Source organism: Pseudophryne corroboree, chromosome 2 (assembly GCF_028390025.1).
Source record: "Pseudophryne corroboree isolate aPseCor3 chromosome 2, aPseCor3.hap2, whole genome shotgun sequence".
Taxonomy (NCBI): Eukaryota; Metazoa; Chordata; class Amphibia; order Anura; family Myobatrachidae; genus Pseudophryne; species Pseudophryne corroboree.
The window spans coordinates 384,869,058-384,887,966 of NC_086445.1; the positions used below are offsets into that span (position 1 = coordinate 384,869,058).

General features: G+C 42.8%; 1 protein-coding gene across 14 annotated transcripts in view; it reads left to right on the forward strand.

Annotated features, from left to right (window-relative positions):
* The window catches only part of DOCK9 (dedicator of cytokinesis 9), a 513,264-nt gene that overhangs the window by 89,696 nt on the left and 404,659 nt on the right, over nt 1–18,909 (forward strand). Inside the window, exon 1 of one of the 14 annotated variants that reach the window (XM_063953260.1) lies at nt 8,816–9,152. The exons of 12 other annotated variants lie outside the window; for them this stretch is intronic. In XM_063953260.1, coding sequence (XP_063809330.1) covers nt 9,024–9,152 — 129 coding nt within the window. In that variant the 5' untranslated portion in view covers nt 8,816–9,023. Of the gene's footprint in view, nt 1–8,815; nt 9,153–18,909 lie in introns of those variants that run through there. One more of the 14 variants, XM_063953264.1, reaches the window with a different exon arrangement.

Consider the following 18,909-nt stretch of genomic DNA (forward strand, 5'->3'; position numbering starts at 1 on the left):
ACATCGCTCATCACTGCTCCGTACACACATCCTGAGATGAGCGATGTCGCAAGTGACATTGTTCACATTGACCTGCCTGCACGGCCGACCCCTGACCTGCTTTTAACAAGTGCGGGTGCTCACTTCGGCCGTCTGTATGGGCATACACACTAGACGACTTGAACGATATATCGTTCAAAGTCGTTGTCATCGTCATTCTGAAAAGTAGTCTAGTGTGTATGCCCCTTATCTCTAGAACATATGAATTTATATTGTCAGTTACCTAGAGAGCTACACATTGCTCTCATGAACAATCCCACTTCGGATATTACACTGTCCGCTTAATTTAAATTACGACATACCACATGTTTTTTTTTTGCTCCTGTTAAAGTAATTATATGATTACTGTTCAGTCTGAAAGTCTTATACCACATTGTTGTGATTTTTATAATTTTTTTATTATATTTTAAGATTGATAATGTTGATTATCTGCCAAAGGAGAGAGACTCAGGAGAATTCTCTACAGTTTGTAACATTTTTCTGACCCCCTAAAGTATGTAAACATCCGCTCCGGCTACAATGACACGGACGTCCTTGCGTTGCAGCAACTGATGTACAGTATTTGTTATACCCAAGAGTTGCTAGCTGTTTAATAGGTAAAAGTCTGGTATTACACTCATTGCCTCATGGTAGCAATTGTGTTAAAGTAGATCTTTCTTATTTTAGCTCCAAAATAGAATGATACTTATTTCAAAAGGCTACCAAAAGAAATAGGCTGTTCCACATAAAAAATATGCATTGACTAAATAATAGAGCAAGTTATTCCTAGTGAAACAGACACAAAACCTAAAAATCAGTCTAGAGGCAAGTCCCCAGTCATTACATAGTTAACTTCTGTCAGTGGGAAGCTTGCGGCGGATCCCAACATGGCTTTCAATACGTTCCTAATAACAGACATTTCATACTATTATGTACAGAACTCCTTGGTGCTATAGAAATGGAATACGCACATTTTCATGTTCTTACTATGGTAAATTGGAGCATGTAATTAGCTGTATTTCATGCTGCCTATAACTTGCTTTCTTAAAGTGCTAACGAAGTGCACAGCAAACGATTTTCATGCAAATTGCTGCTATAGTTTTAAGTGATCTGTGCGGGCTTCCTCTTCTGATTACAAGTGTTAAGCACAAAAATTGGAACAGATACTGCTTTTAAAAACTGTACCACAATGTGTCTGAAATGTCAATCCTAAAGCTGGGTACACACCTATGTAATTGTCGGCCTGATCACCCAATGTTTGTTGGGAAAACCTCCTGATCCCATAGAAGCCTGTACACGCTGAGCTATTTCTAGCACAATGTATACAGGGTTTGTAGGGGGCTCACAGGGTGTAAAGCTGGGGACATACTGCTCTGCTAATCGGAAGCGTAAACCCGATCAGACGATTGATCTTGAAGGTGTGTACCCGACTTAACACTAAAAGCAATTTTGAGTTCAGTTGTATATGAGGGTTTATACGGAGTAGCCATGTATTTTAATACTATTAAAAAAAAGCAGATGAAGATGCATGTCAAGTGCAAATGCATTTTTACTAGCTTTGGGAGGTCACTGCAGACTTCCCCAATGCATGAATCTGTGGTAAACACAGCTAAAGAGGACGCTTAAACACAGCTATTGCATTTACTAGGACACTGGATTTGGAAAAATATAGCATGCATGAATGAAGGTAAAAACAGGAATGTGTATTGGCAATATTGGAAGCCTTAGGTTCTATTTTTACAACTATTCACATCTAAAACATATAAACATATAAATATTACACCGGTTGGTATAAAGTCTAAGGGGTCAATCCTATTGGGTGCGAGTTGCAGTTGTTGAGACGTTTCAACTCCCACCGCTTGCGGAATGATTTCTGCCCAAATTTGCACAAAAATACTAGGAGCCATACAGGCCGTAATGTGCAGCTGCTGCCGCGATGATTAATGGGTGCAAAATAATCGCATATAATTGGATTGACCCCTAAGGTAGTCTCTGCTTCACAAAAACAGTAAGAAAATCTAAATTTGTGGTATACACAAATATTTTGTTGGTAGGTACTGTTTTGGTTTTTTAAAATAATTTTTTAAAGTTCGTAAGATCGCAAAACAACGTATGAGACTAGGAGTAGAAAAGTGCTTGACCTCTGTGTCGTGCTGGTCTCCTGCTTTTGAGGAAGGACTGCAGTAGAAGGCCTTGTCAGAATTAATGGTTTGTGAGCTTGACCCAGACGGCTTGAAGCAGGTGGTGCAGTGAAATTGCCCTGTTTTCAGGATACATGACAGGTGTGAAATCCAGGGAACGGCTGCTCAAAATTGACGTCATTGCTTTAAAGAAATTCTGAAATGTTTAGTGAATGAGAGCAGATGTATGAATGGGTTATTCGGTTTTTGCTTTCTACTAATGTACATACAAGGGGTATGCAATAAGTTTCCAGATGCACAAAAAGTATTTTGTTTACAAAGTAAGTTTTTTCTCAAAGTATTCACCAGAGGAGTCCATGCAAACTTGCATGTGCTGAAACCACTCGGTGAAGCAGCTGGACCAGTCCAAAGTAGGTATGTCTTCTACATTCTGGATGAAGGTCTCCACTGCTGCTTCTGGTGACTCAAAACGAATCCAATGTATTTTGCACTTGATTTGTGGAAACACAAAGAAGTCACATGGGGCCGGGTCTGGATTGTACGGCGGATGACCAAACTACTGGATGCGTTTCTGGGCCAGATAATCCACCATTTTCCTGGACTTGTGGGCAGGTGTATTGTCATGATGGAGACGGACACCATGAGCGCGAGTTCTTGGAAGGTGCCTGGAAATGGCTTTCAACACTTGCGGCAGGCATTGGTTGGCGTATCAGTCCCCAGTGACTGCGCGCTACTTCACAAGTGGTACAGTAGCTGCATGACCAGTCTTGGCAACAAAAACAGCCACCATCTGCTTGGCCACACTGCGCTCACGTCGGAAGTTTTGTGGCAGCACACCTCCAACTGGTGTCCACTGGACCGACTGCTGTTTGGGTCCAATCTCTAGATCCAAGATTCATTGCCACTCTCCCAGACAGAGTTTGAGCAACCGCCATCAAACCTGGCCAGCATGTTGTGGCACCTAGTCACCCAAGCCGCCTTCTGCTCTCAAGTCAGCTGATGGGGAACATAGCGTTCAAAAACCTTGTTTATGCCAAGCTTTTTGTGGCGTATGAAGCAGATGGAAACTTGATGAGATGCCTATCTCCTTCTCTAACTGGGCAAAGGTCACCCTGGTGTCCACCTCAACTATGGTCTGCACGGCAGCAACGTTGTCCTCTGTGATAGCGGACACAGGTCGACCGCAGTGCTCCTCATCTCCCAGGACTGTGTCACTCGCCCCAAATCTACAAACCACTAAAAAAAACACAGTAGTTGTGCTTCCTCTCCAAAAGCAGCTCGCACTCAAAATTCTTCTGCTGTCGCAGACCACTCTTGAAGTCATAGAAGATCATGCTGACTTCTTCAGGTTTGCAGTGCAGATTATATATGGTTCTGTGCCTTTATATTTTACAACCAGTCAGATTGAGTCTACTGTACCTATACACTGCATATAGGGGAACTTATTGCACACCCCTTATATTTCTCTTCACATATCAAAAATATAATTTACTGAACATTAAAATAAATGTTGTAAATATGAATTGATGTGTCTCTGGATATAACTGTTTATCCATGGTGGGTTTTTCTGAATAGGAAAGGGAATATTTTTTTTTTTTTTTTTAATGAAAATAAAAGTGAAAATTCATTTATTGCAGCTCCAATAATAATCTTAAAGAAGATCCATTGCAGCCTTTTTTGGAACTGGGAAATTTTATTTTATAGATCCGAAGGAGAAATAATAATACGACGAACATGTTGCTCAGCAAATTTTTCAGTAGAGCTAGTTATTCATCTGCTTCACGTAACATCACTTCATGGTGTGTATGGTTATCACATATTTTAAACTTAAAATCTCTAAATGTTTGATGTATGAATTTCAAGCTCAAAGTGGGGAAAAAAACTTTTGCACCTACTGTATTTAATGCTCCGTTCATGTACAAGAGTTACGCATATTGTAACATAATGTGACATTTTAAAAATGTAAATTAAATGGTTGTACAACATGGGAAAATTAGTAACACCACTTATAAATAAAGGATGATGATAATAATAATAATAATGTACCCTGTGATTTAAGAGGTTATGTAGATAGGCAGCTCTATTACAAGGGAAGGTAAAGTACAGTTTCAAAAAATGTCCTTAAAAACGAAGTATCTATTACCTGACCTGACCAGATCCACTGTTCAGTGTCCAGCGATGATTGCCGATCCATCGGTATTTTAACCTGTTAAAAATGAAGATTTGCCGATCTCAACTGTTTTTGGTTGAGATTGGAGAATCTCATTTTTTTTCAAATGTTTTAATATTTCCAATCCCCCTTACTAACCTTCAGGGCATCAGCAAAAAGCGGCAATATGTTGCAGATGTATGGAGGCTATAACTACTTTTTTTGTCGTATTTTTTTTAATTAGGGTCTAAATATGAAAAATAGACTGTATTGATCTATTTTACAACCATAAACATTTTCCTATCTCCAACTATTGTCTATATTTGTGTGTATGTGGCTAATACCAAAGCTGATGAACTCTTGATGATCTGCCCTAAACATGGCAACCACTGCCAATACATTTCTCAACAGATCCATATAGCATAGAGGAGAGCTGCACTATTTTGTTTACTTCCCATTGATATAAGCCTTTAGCCTGTTTTTTTATTTTGTCCCAGCACCCTGGTCTGTTTAGTGTAGAAGATGCACAGGTTTTTGTTAATCACTTTCTTGCCAGTTAAGGAAAGCTGAAGCAATAAGGGCAAATGTCTGACCTATAGTGTGATTTTAGTGATCTGTTGAGTGGTTGCAGACAATAAATTCCATCACTAGAACTAATAACATGCCAGTCTAGTATCAGGCTTTACTGCTTGCATAATGGACATTACAATTTAGAAATAATGGAAACAGGGATTCTTTTTCTACACTTGTCACAATTCTTGCTGTATCTGTCTTTCTGTAGTACAGTATATGCCTATTTCAAGCTATGAACAAACAATTATCTGATTGTTGTGTGCTGGGGAGTTTTGCTGGCTCTTTATGTGAAAAAGTGATAAATCCGGCATCACTCTTTTGGAGGGTTCAGTATGACACCCCTGCGTTCGGGATGCCAGCGGTCACGTGACACATGGTACACTAACCTCACCATCCTGGGATGGCGGCTAGGGCTAAAAATAAGGAGGGGGGGTCTACGGCTAACCGCCCCTAGTGTCTAATCCTCCCCTAGTGCCTAACCATAACCCACCCCGATACTTACCTTTGGGATGCTGGCTCTCGGTGTTCTGGCGAGACTTGTTGAGTCTTGATGTAAAAGATATCATTGAAAGTAGTGGTGCTTTGAAGAGTATCAATTAAAAAGATGATATAAAATTATTTTAATAGCTGTTTAATGGACAAAAAAATCTCCAATAAGAAAGAGGTCTGCTATCACTTTACTGTGGAATCTAATATTGTGAATGTGCAGCCATCAGAGTAAATTTGTAAGAACTGCCTGGGAACTGGCATGGAGGCTGTTAGGGATGGATCAGGAGATACCTTACAGCGCTAAACCCTCCATCGGGTTTACAACGGCTCACAAATTTTACGCCAAGCTCTGAAATACTAAGCTTTATGATGTTTGTAAATTAGCCCACACCACATTCCCAATTGAGTATAATGTGAACTGTATGTAGTCTGTAGCATTAGTTTGCATCTTTTGCAATAGGTACATAATGGGGACTGCAGTCTGTAGGATTAGTTCACATCTCCTGGACTACCCTAGGCACATATTAAATAGGCTAGAAACTTAAATCATAGGAGTACAACCTTTCCACATAACTTTAGGCAAATAATAGGTTAATTAGTAATCGCCTTAGTGTCTGATTACCCAGAGAGATCGCTGCTATCTAGCGTGACAAGCGCCCACATATGAATATATGTAGATCACTAAAGAACTGTACCTGACGGAGGTCTCCTTGCAGCATACAGGTAACCTACAGTTCTGACATTGTTCTTGTTGCACACTCTTAGCTGCTGATTAAGAAATAATCTTTAGCGTAAGTAAATAGTTTATAATAAATGGTGTGAGTGTAAAGTTTGTTCCTAGTCACTGATTTCAATTGTTTACAGTGTATAAAGGGAAAGTTAAGCCGGGTACACACTAGGCGATGCTGAAATGCCGGCGATGAACGACTGTATAGCGTTCAGCCATATAGCGCGTACACACTGAACGTTATCGTTCAACGATAACTATCAGCTATGTCATCGCCGGCATTCCCGGACATGCAGCTCAGCCTGACATTGACGGCTTGAGCTGCATGTCAGCTCAATATCTGTGATCGCTGAACGGTGTGCGGAAGCGCGCATCGTTCACCAATAATACCCCCATACACACTGGACGATATAAGCCTAAAAATAAACGATAAAGATATTTATGTTATCATTTATTTTTTAGGTTGGGATCGCCTAGTGCAGTGGTTCCCAAACTTTTTTGAATCACGGCACCCTAGAGTATCAGAATTTTTTTCGCGGCACCCCTAAGCCAATAGTTTCTTATTGAAAATTTTTGAAAGAAATATTAAATTAAGTAAATTGTATTTATAGGTCATCCTTAGGGTAACTGATGTGGTGAGTGACAAGATTTGCTTCTGATTGTCAATATATTTTATGATTGGCAGCCATTAACACTGGCTTTGCTTTTTACATTGACCATGCAGAATTTGAATTGGTTCTGGACCACCAAACCCAAGGCACCCCTGCAAGTGTCCCGGGGCACCCCAGGGTGCCACGGCACACAGTTTGGGAACCACTGGCCTAGTGTGTACCTGGCTTAAGTGTAGTAATTAACATTGTTGCATGGTTTGGTGTAATTTATACTGAGCTGTTACCAAATATACATTTGGACAGTACTAGGTTTTTGTACTGATGGCCTTTTACTTTGTATTTCATTTCCACAAATCAATTGTTTAATAGGATCACAGCGGGGGGAGATTTCTACAGCATATGGCATGTGTTGTGGACAGCTGTGTAATATACATGTTACAGTATATACTGTATAAATAAAAACTTAATAATAATAATTGGATATATTTTATTGTACTGGCAAAGTTAATTTTAAAGGATGTTACTTTTTTCTTATGTAAAGACAAAGAAACACCTTCTCAGTTGACCTGTATTTATATATTTTTTTTTCTTAAAAAGAATGATTAAAAATAAAGCAAAAAGCGTGCTCTAGAGAGATAACACCCTCATGTGACATCAATGATTGGAATACATAACTCTTAATGCAAAACACATTGGTGCTTATGCAGAGTTGCTAGTACTGTACGTGGAGCTCATCTTGTATGAATTTGCGCTGTGCTGCTCTGTGAATTTGCGCACACGTATGTCCAATACACACTAGTGTGCATTTCTATCACATCTTCACTTACAACCAAAGAGGTGAGTCTGGCTTGTAATGGTGCATTCTAACATATGCAGACTTCAGCGAGGTGTTGAGGCAACCTCAGGTTATGTATTGTTGGATGTGAGAGAGAGGTCACCCGTTTGGAGTCCATTCTTTTGTAACTACTGTAGAGTATGAGCAAGTGAGCACTGATGAAGGCTAGTAGCAAACCAGGTGCACATTGAGAAGCTGTCGCATTGCAAGATGTGTACAGCTCTGCAAATAGGGTTCACTACGATATGCCGGCGGTCGGGCTCCCGGCGACCAGCATACCGGCGCCGGGAGCCCGACCGCCGGCTTACCGACAGTGTGGCGAGCGCAAATGAGCCCCTTGCGGGCTCGCTGCGCTCGCCACGCTACGGGCACGGTGGCGCGCTACGTGCGCCACACTATTTTATTCTCCCTCCAGGGGGGTCGTGGACCCCCACGAGGGAGAATAAGTGTCGGTATGCCGGCTGTCGGGCTCCCGGCGCCGGTATTCTGGTCGCCGGGAGCCCGACCGCCAACATACTGAAGACCACCCCTGCAAATAAACGGACATTTCCCCCCCTGGAAAATATATTAAACAAAGCAAATGTGACCAATTTAGTGTGCACATTACAGTTACACAAAGACATCAGTATCTTTATTATATATGTGAAAAGTATATAATATACAGTATATGTGACATTTTAATTTCACACCAAAAGTGAGTGACTGGCTGTCTGGTTGTATGTGATTACTTGGTCTCTTACCTCACTTTCTGATGTGATGGAGAAGACGGGTGTACAAGACAGTGGCCCATTCTTTAAACAGGTGCTCACTGTGTGTGACTTTAAGAGACTTGGTCCTTTGCTGGAAGGTAAACCAGTTTCATTGAATAAGTAAGACAGTCTTGGCATGTCGGTGTTCCCTCCCTTCTGATTACTAACAGATTACAAGGGTGTGCACATTTCACAGAGAAAAGTCTTTTGGTGCTGAGGTATTCCCGCTGTGCATGGGATAACAATGAAAGCCAATATACATTGTTTCTTTTTAAAGTAGGGTTTACTGTAAGGACTCATAAAATAGAAAAATAGGCCTTTTGTATTGTCTGAACTCTCCTGTTCATACCATAAAACTAAAGTCTGCAGCCAGCTGAGTGAAATCCTTACACTATACACGCTGCTGTTGGGACGACATCTGCTGCTTGGAGTCTGAGACACCGTGCACCATGCACAGCACAGCACTTGTGGCTTGTTTTCCTTGTGTCATGAAAACAGATCCTCCTTTTCCAGCCTGGACAGTATTCCAGCCCCCTTCAGAGGCCGGCTCACAACTCCACTGGATTTCTCTCTAGTAAACTGCTCATTTTTCTCCTTTTTTCCTGCTTTGGGACTAGCTAGGCTGGGAGAGGCGCTCCCCACTACCTCTCTTTTTCTGACATGTTGGGTCATTTTAAAAAACTCCAAAGAGTTTTAGAAACCTGTTATTGATACTCTGAGCTCTACTGAAAATGCAAAGTAGGATGAACACTGGTAAAAGTGTCAAGAAAGAACTGGTTATTGAGTCTCCTCAGCAGTACAAGGATGCCGCTGCTGCTGCTGAAGCCGAACTGGAGGCAGAGATTCCAGTACTAGAGCTGGTAAGGGCAAAGTAGCACTTGGTAAACTGACAATCATGGCATGTGTGATATAACAATAGAAGAATGGATTTGCTTAGACAGAGAAGTGCTCATCACTGACCATCAATGGATTTGTTACATCCAGTAACAGAAACATGCAGATTCCAGGGTTTCTCAGAATAAAGCCGCCCCAAAGTGTTTGTTTATGGTATAGATAGAAGTTGATAGTGTGCTGCTTTTTGCCATGATATGATGGTGAATTCAATTTAATTTACTGATGCACTCACAAGCGATGTTCTCATTTTCTGCATTTTGCCTGATGTTTACTTGTATACTAACGATATAATCTATATATCTGAATCTGTCCATTCTTGAAAAGGGGAACTTTGGGAAATACCTAATGCTATTAGAAGTGGTGTGCATTAATTACAGTCTGATTATCATTATGTGTAGTAAATCTTTCTATGCCAGCATTTCTTACATGTCTACTTGTTGGATGTTGTGTTTTCCAACTGTATTTTAAAGGTGCTGAAGAGATTGTTTATGCGCTGTCTGCGCCGGTCTATTGACACCATGAGCTAGCTCGCCTCTTTATTTATAGTTGTCGCTGCCACTTTCATAAAAAATCCAATTCCAGGTGCACACCAAGCACAGTAAGAAATACTCCCTCAGGTCACCGTGTGCACAATGACGTGAAATACTGACTTGTGTAGTCACTTACATAAACTTACACTGAAGTGTTAGAGATGTTCTTGGTACATATGTGCCTTATTTTGTTGTCTTAATATGTTGCAAACTGCATCTGAACAAAATTCCTGTAAAGGAGCATACACACGGTGTGATTCTGCCTATAGGCAGATTTGCACTTTTCGATTTCCTTCGATCACCCCAGAGTCAAAATCCACCGATATTGACTATAAACACGGTGCGATTTTTGCTATGGTCAGTTTGGATTGTACACGTTATAGTCAAAATTGACCTGCCTGCACAGTCTATTTTTATTTGCGATGCTCATCCCGCGGGAGCGTGCATCGGCATCGCAAGCTGTATACACATGGTGCGATATGCGCTATGTTTACTACTGATATGGACTATATAGTCCATATTGGTAGTAAAATCGCACCGCGTGTATGCACCACATAACATGTTGTTTTGGTGATAAAAGATGCTATAAAATGCTATAATAATATCATGGAAATATTAGTCACGTATAGGACAGTTGTCACCTTGCTGTTATGCTGTAATTTACTGTACTTGAGACTTTTTATTGTTCTGTAGACATGTTACATATATATATATATATATATATATATTTCTCTATCGTCCTAGTGGATGCTGGGGTTCCTGAAAGGACCATGGGGAATAGCGGCTCCGCAGGAGACAGGGCACAAAAAGTAAAGCTTTTCCAGATCAGGTGGTGTGCACTGGCTCCTCCCCCTATGACCCTCCTCCAAGCCAGTTAGATTTTTGTGCCCGGCCGAGAAGGGTGCAATCTAGGTGGCTCTCCTAAAGAGCTGCTTAGGAAAGTTTAGCTTAGGTTTTTTATTTTACAGTGAGTCCTGCTGGCAACAGGATCACTGCAACGAGGGACTTAGGGGAGAAGAAGTGAACTCACCTGCGTGCAGGATGGATTGGCTTCTTGGCTACTGGACATCAGCTCCAGAGGGACGATCACAGGTACAGCCTGGATGGTCACCGGAGCCTTGCCGCCGGCCCCCTTGCAGATGCTGAAGTAAGAAGAGGTCCAGAATCGGCGGCAGAAGACTCCTCAGTCTTCTAAAGGTAGCGCACAGCACTGCAGCTGTGCGCCATTTTCCTCTCAGCACACTTCACACGGCAGTCACTGAGGGTGCTGGGAGGGGGGCGCCCTGGGAGGCAAATGAATACCTATTTTGGCTAAAAATACCTCACATATAGCCTCCGGAGGCTATATGGAGATATTTAACCCCTGCCAGAATCCGTTAAGAGCGGGAGACGAGGCCGCCGAAAAAGGGGCGGGGCCTATCTCCTCAGCACACAGCGCCATTTTCCCTCACAGAAAGGCTGGAGGGAAGGCTCCCAGGCTCTCCCCTGCACTGCACTACAGAAACAGGGTTAAAACAGAGAGGGGGGGCACTAATTTGGCGATATGCTTATATATATATTAAGATGCTATAAGGGAAAACACTTATATAAGGTTGTCCCTATATAATTATAGCGTTTTTGGTGTGTGCTGGCAAACTCTCCCTCTGTCTCTCCAAAGGGCTAGTGGGTCCTGTCCTCTATCAGAGCATTCCCTGTGTGTGTGCTGTGTGTCGGTACGTGTGTGTCGACAGGTAGGAGGACGATGTTGGTGAGGAGGCGGAGAAATTGCCTGTAATGGTGATGTCACTCTCTAGGGAGTCGACACCGGAATGGATGGCTTATTTAGGAAATTACGTGATAATGTCAACACGCTGCAAGGTCGGTTGACGACATGAGACGGCCGACAAACAATTAGTACGGTCCAGACGTCTCAAAAACACCGTCAAGGGTTTTAAAACGCCCGTTTACTTTAGTCGGTCGACACAGACACAGACAGGGACACTGAATCCAGTGTCGACGGTGAATAAACAAACGTATTCCTTATTAGGGCCACACGTTAAAGGCAATGAAGGAGGTGTTACGTATTTCTGATACTACAAGTACCACAAAAGAGGGTATTATGTGGGATGTGAAAAAACTACCATAGTTTTTCCTGAATCAGATAAATTAAATAAAGTGTGTGATGATGCGTGGGTTCCCCCCGATAGAAAATTATGGGCGGTATACCCTTTCCCGCCAGAAGTTAGGGCGCGTTGGGAAACACCCTTTAAGGTGGATAAGGCGCTCACACGCTTATCAAAACAAGTGGCGGTACCGTCTATAGATAGGGCCGTCCTCAAGGACCAGCTGACAAGGCTGGAAAATATAATAAAAAGTATATACACACATACTGGTGTTATACTGCGGCCAGCGATCGCCTCAGCCTGGATGTGCAGAGCTAGGGTGGCTTGGTCGGATTCCCTGACTAAAAATATTGATACCCTTGACAGGGACAGTATTTTATTGACTATAGAGCATTTCTATATATGCGAGATGCACAGAGGGATATTTGCACTCTGGCATCATGAATAAACGCGATGTCCATAACTGCCAGAAGATGTTATGGACACGACAGTGGTCAGGTGATGCAGATTCCAAACGGCACAGTATGGCCGTATACAGGAAGAGGACTTGTTTGGGGTCGGTCCATCGGACCTGGTGGTCACGGCAACTGCTGGAAAATCCACCGTTTTTTACCCTAAGTCACATCTCTGCAGAAAAAGACACCGTCTTTTCAGCCTCAGTCCTCTCGTCCCTATAAGATCATATCTGCCCAGGGATAGAGGAAAGGGAAGAAGACTGCAGCAGGCAGCCCATTCCCAGGAACAGAAGCGTTCCACCGCGTCTGACAAGTTCTCAGCATGGCGCTGAGACCGTACAGGACCCCTGGATCCTACAAGTAGTATCCCGGGGGTACAGATGGGAATGTCGAGACGTTTCCCCTTCGCAGGCTCCTGAAGTCTGCTTTACCAAGTCTCCCTCCGACAAGGAGGTAGTATGGGAAAAAATTCACAAGCTGTATTCCCAGCAGGTGATAATTTAATTACCCCTCCTACTACAGAAAAGGGGTATTATTCCACACTATATTGTGGTACTGAAGCCAGAAGGCTAGGTGAGACTTATTCTAAAAATTTGTTTTTGAACACTTACAAAGGTTCAAATTAAGATGAAGTCACTCAGAGCAGTGATAACGAACCAGGAATAAGGGGACTATATAGTGTCCCGGGACATCAGGGATGCTTACCTCTATGTCCCAAATTTGCCCTTCTCACTAAGGGTACCTCAGGTTCGTGGTGCAGAACTGTTACTATCAGTTTCAGACGCTGCCGTTTGGATTGTCCACGGCACCCTGGGGTCTTTACCAAGGTAATGGCCGAATTGATGATTCTTCTTCGAAGAAAAGGCGTCTTAATTATCCCTTACTTGGACGATCTCCTGATAGGGGCATAGTCCAGGGAACAGTTGGAGGTCGGAGTAGCACTATCTCGGATACTGCTACAATCAGCACGGGTGGATTCTAAATATTCCAAAATCGCAGCTGATCCCGACGACACGTCTGCTGTGCCTAGGGATGATTCTGGACACAGTCCAGAAAAAGGTGTTTCTCCCGGAAGAGAAAGCCAGGGAGTTATCCGAGCAAGTCAGGAACCTCCTAAAAACAGTGCATCATTGCACAAGGGTCCTGGTAAAAATGGTGGCTTCCTACGAAGCAATTCCATTCGGCAGATTTCACGTAAGAACTTTTCAGTGGGATCTGCTGGACAAATGGTCCGGATCGCATCTTCAGATGCATCAGCGGATAACCCAATATCCAAGGACAAGGGTGTCTCTCCTGTGGTGGTTATAGAGTGCTCCTCTTCTAGAGGGCAGCAGATTCGGCATTCAGGATTGGATGCTGGTAACCACGGAGCCCAGCCTGAGAGGCTGGGGAGCAGTCACACAAGGAAAAAATTTCCAGGGAGTGTGATCAAGTATGGAGACTTTTCTCCACATAAATATACTGGAGCTAAGGGTAAATTTATAATGCTCTAAGCTTAGCAAGACCTCTGCTTCAAGGTCAGCCGGTATTGATCCAGTGGGAAAAACATCACGGCAGTCGCCCACGTAAACAGACAGGGCGACACAAGAAGCAGGAGGGCAATGGCAGAAACTGCAAGGACTTTTCGCTGGGCGGAAAATCATGTGATAACACTGTCAGCAGTTTTTCATCCCGGGAATGGAAACTGGGAAGCAGACTTCCTCAGCACGACCTCCACCCGGGAGAGTGGAAACTTCATTGAGAAGTTTTTTCCACATGATTGTAAACCGTTGGGAAATACCAAAGGTGGACATGATGGCGTCCCGTCTGAACAAAAAACGGGACAGGTATTGCGCCAGGTCAAGAGACCCTCAGGCAATAGATGTGGACGTTCTGGTAACACCGTGGGTGTACCAGTCGGTGTATGTGTTCCCTCCTCTGCTTCTCATACCTAAGGTGCTGAGAATTATAAGACGTAGAGGAGTAAGAACTATACTCATGGCTCCGCATTGGCCAAGAAGGACTTGGTACCCGGAACTTCAAGAGATGCTTACAGAGGTCTTATGGCCTCTGCCGCTAAGAAGGGACTTGCTTCAGCAAGTACCATGTCTGTTCCAAGACTTACCGCAGCTGCGTTTGTCGGCATGGCGATGGAAAGCCGGATCCTAAGGGAAAAAAGGCATTCCGGAAGAGGTCATTCCTACCCTGGTCAAAGCCAGAAAGGAGGTGACCGCACAACATTATCACCACGTGTGGCGAAAATATGTTGCGTGGTGTGAGGCCAGGAAGGCCCCACAAAGAAATTTCAACTCGGTCGTTTCCTGCATTTCCTGCAAACAGGAGTGTCTATGGGCCTCAAATTGGGGTCCATTAAGGTTCAAATTCGGCCCTGTAAATTTTCTTCCAGAAAGAATTGGCTTCAGTTCCTGAAGTCCAGAAGTTTGTCAAGGGAGTATTGCATATACAAACCCCTTTTTTGTGCCTCCAGTGGCACTGTGGGATCTCACCGTAGTTCTGGGATTCCTCAAATCACATTGGTTTAAAACCAGTCAAATATGTGGATTTGAAGCATCTCACATAAAAAGTGACCATGCTCTTGGCCCTGGCCTGGACCAGGCGAGTGTCAAATTGGTGGTTTTTTCTCAAAAAAGCCCATATCTGTTTGTCCATTCGGACAGGGCAGAGCTGCGGACTCGTCCCCAGTTCTCTCCCTAAGGTGGTGTCAGTGTTTCACCTGAACCAGCTTATTGTGGTGCCTTGCACCTACTAGGGACTTGGAGGACTCCAAGTTGCTAGGAGTTGTCAGGGCCCTGAAAATATGTTCCAGGACAGCTGGAGTCAGAAAATCTGACTCGCTGTTTATACTGTATGCACCCAACAAGTTGGGTGCGCCTGCTTCTAAGCAGGCGATTGCTCGTTGGATTTGTAACACAATTCAACTTGCACATTCTGAGGCAGGCCTGCCACAGTCTAAATCGGTTAAGGCCCATTCCACAAGGAAGGTGGGCTCATCTTGGGCGGCTGCCCGAGAGGTCTCGGCATTACAACTCTGCCGAGCAGCTACGTGGTCAGGGGAGAACACGTTTGTAAAATTCTACAAATTTGATATCCTGGCAAAAGAGGACCTGGAGTTCTCTCATTCGGTGCTGCAGAGTCATCCGCACTCTCCCGCCCGTTTGGGAGCTTTGGTATAATCCCCATGGTCCTTTCAGGAACCCCAGCATCCACTAGGACGATAGAGAAAATAAGAATTTACTTACCGATAATTCTATTTCTCGGAGTCCGTAGTGGATGCTGGGCGCCCATCCCAAGTGCGGATTATCTGCAATACTTGTACATAGTTACAAAAATCGGGTTATTATTGTTGTGAGCCATCTTTTCAGAGGCTCCGCTGTTATCATACTGTTAACTGGGTTTAGATCACAAGTTGTACGGTGTGATTGGTGTGGCTGGTATGAGTCTTACCCGGGATTCATAATTCCTCCCTTATTGTGTACGCTCGTCCGGGCACAGTACCTAACTGGCTTGGAGGAGGGTCATAGGGGGAGGAGCCAGTGCACACCACCTGATCCTAAAGCTTTACTTTTTGTGCCCTGTCTCCTGCGGAGCCGCTATTCCCCATGGTCCTTTCAGGAACCCCAGCATCCACTACGGACTCCGAGAAATAGAATTATCGGTAAGTAAATTCTTATTATATATGAGATCTAGTCTGATTGTACATAATTTTACAATACTCACTGCAGCACTGAAGATTGCTTTCTGTGGTGTAGTCTTCTATGGTGTGGGCTCACATTTCGGACACTTTTGAATATCACAACATTTGGCACGCTGTTTAGTGACAACACTTGTTGAGAAGGGGGGATGAGGAGAGTTCTGGAATGTGAGACTGGGATTTATAGAGAAGGGAAAGAGAAGGAGTTTGTAAGTAAGTAAAAAATGAATTGAGAAAGGTGGCACACAGAGTTTAGCTCACACCTTTTCTAATTCCTTTTATTTTCATGGTGTGTCCCGACATATTCATAGACCATGTTATAGTATGCTTTTTTATATAATCATTCCTACAAAACACAGTAAGTATAAGGTTGAAAGAAGTTGCAAAGTTACACATTGTAGGGCTGAATGAGTAGGGCACAGTTGCAGTGTGTATGGATCTTGCTGATTTCACAATACTGCGCATGCGCCACAGAAAGGAATCCGAGTGTCGTGGCTGTGATGGTCACTTACCGTGCTTGATTGTAGTGTGCGGATAGTGGTGGGGCTCCTGTTTTCAGAGGGCTCTTTTGTACCCGTAATTCCATATTCTAGTAATGACGGCTGTAGGCGCAAAGACGGTGGGTTGGGCTTCAGCATTCTGTTGCCAGAATTTTTGCATACGCAGCAGATTCTCACATTAACAGCTAGTAAGCAGGCTGCCGCTGATGCATCCAACGGAATATAGTTTACATTTAGTATATTCTGACAACTGCAACTTAACGTTGAAATGGGTTTCTTATTTCTAGTTAAAAAAAGCTGCATGTGATCTGTAATGTTTTAACTATTTGTATTATATTTAGTTGTGCGTTTGCACCAATTTTTACACTATAATAAATGTTTTGCAATATTAGCACTAAAATGTCTCTACTGAGCTGAATTTTCAATTATGGTCGATAGAGAGAGCATAAGAGGTATGAATGGATCTCTGTAGGTGACTTTCTATTTTCTACGTTGCAGCTCAAGAAACCGCTTGTGTGAATAAACTTTAAATATTCTCGCTAACTTGTCAGTGACCTCTCAGCATTTTGCTAATTGTGCAATTTATGATTTTAAGTATTTCAAATTCATCACCAATGTAATAAGTGTCCATATAATAATCAAATAAAGGAAACCACCACCTCATAAGACATTATTTATCAAGTGTGGTTTTTTGTTTTTTTTAAATTGCCAATATCGGTCAGTGCTTTATAGTTGCCATTTTATAATCTGCTGGTAGTTTATATTTTGTTTTCTGTTTTTTTATTTAGAAATATTTTGGTTTAGGTGACCCGTGTATCCTTAAACTAATAACTATTTTCTTTGAATTTAAAGTCATGAGTGTAAGGTTATATTGGTAGCACAGAAAATATTACACATAAATCTGCTTTTATAGCTGTCCGAAAGATCCATCTGAAAACAGGCCAGTCTCTCCATAGCCCACGATTACATCTACATGCCTACATTATGTGTATATACCCAGTTACCACCCAATCATACTCCTTCAGACACAAATGGATATACAACTTTGGGGTCTATGTACTACGCCTTGGAGAGAGATAAAGAGGATGGAGATAAAGTACCAGCCAATCAGCTCTTAACTGCCATGTCATAGGCTGTGTTTGAAAAATGACAGGAGCTGGTTGGCTGGTACTTTATATTCGTCCATTTTATTACTCTCCAAGGCTTAGTACAAATACCCCTTAATTGTGTATGATCTGGACTTGGGAAAGCTTTGCTCTAGATCACAGGTTCTCAAACTCGGTCCTCAGGACCCCACATGGTTCATGTTTTGCAGGTCACCTGTAGATTTTTTTAAATGTGACAGTTGGTGATACACAGTGCAGCTGCTGGGTGACATGGAAAACGTGAACCGTGTGGGGTCCTGAGGACCGAGTTTGAGAACCACTGCTCTAGATAATGCACATGTAAACGTGCAAGATCTGCCTTCAAAATTTACTTGCATGCAACTTGACATCCGCCTCACTGTGTTTTAGTGTTACTGAACACTAGTATCAGCTGCACACTTAAAGATAACCATATGTGTGACAGTTTCCAGTGAGGGCTGTTGTTACAAACACTGAGTTCTGCATCTTTCTATACTTCTCTTTTATTATTGTGTTCTTCGTAATTTACTTCTCCCTTTTTCTAATCATGTCAGATAAAATGACTAATTCCAAGCTAAGGACTGGCTAGGCTTCAGTAAAGTGTAATGCTAGTTTTCTTAGTGGATATGGGTGTATGGTTGCTTTGAGAACATGTTTAACATGCGCCTACAGTGCTTGCTGCGGATCACATAGAACCAGCCTGGGCTATTTATTTCCTAAGCTCACGCACCTTGCCACGTTTCCCTCTGCCTCTTCTGGTGAAACTTCAGCGAATTCATCTTCTATTTTCCTGCCACCGATGTTCACATCATCGCTGTGCATACACACTGGACAAAAACATCCGGTGTGTATGCTCCTTTAGTGTGTTCAACCAAGGGTCAGCAGGTCCCTTAGGAACGTGACAAGAACCACTGGTGTTGGGCACTGCTTGGTTTTGCTTGCTCTTCTTTTGAGAGGTTTTTAGATAACTTTTTAGCTGCTCAATTATGAAATTCTGATTTGGCTTTCTCCTGGGAAGATACTGATTCTGAGTGTCCTACCAATAAGAAGGTGAGGGAGTGGAAAAATCAGACATTAAAGAATCTTAATGTTTTGACAAGGATTTTCCAAAATACAGTTAGTGTGGATGATGTCGTGTGTGTGTAGCAGGCACCATACATTTAGACTGCAAGGTTGTCCGTGAAAACTGACCGAATGTTGTTGAAGTGGAAGAAAAAGCAGCTTTTGTTCTCTTCTCTGCAGTTGAACTTCTTGATTAGGTAGGTGAGGGCCAAACCTCCACATAAGATTCAGGTTACTTGCAGATTGCAGACATAAATTA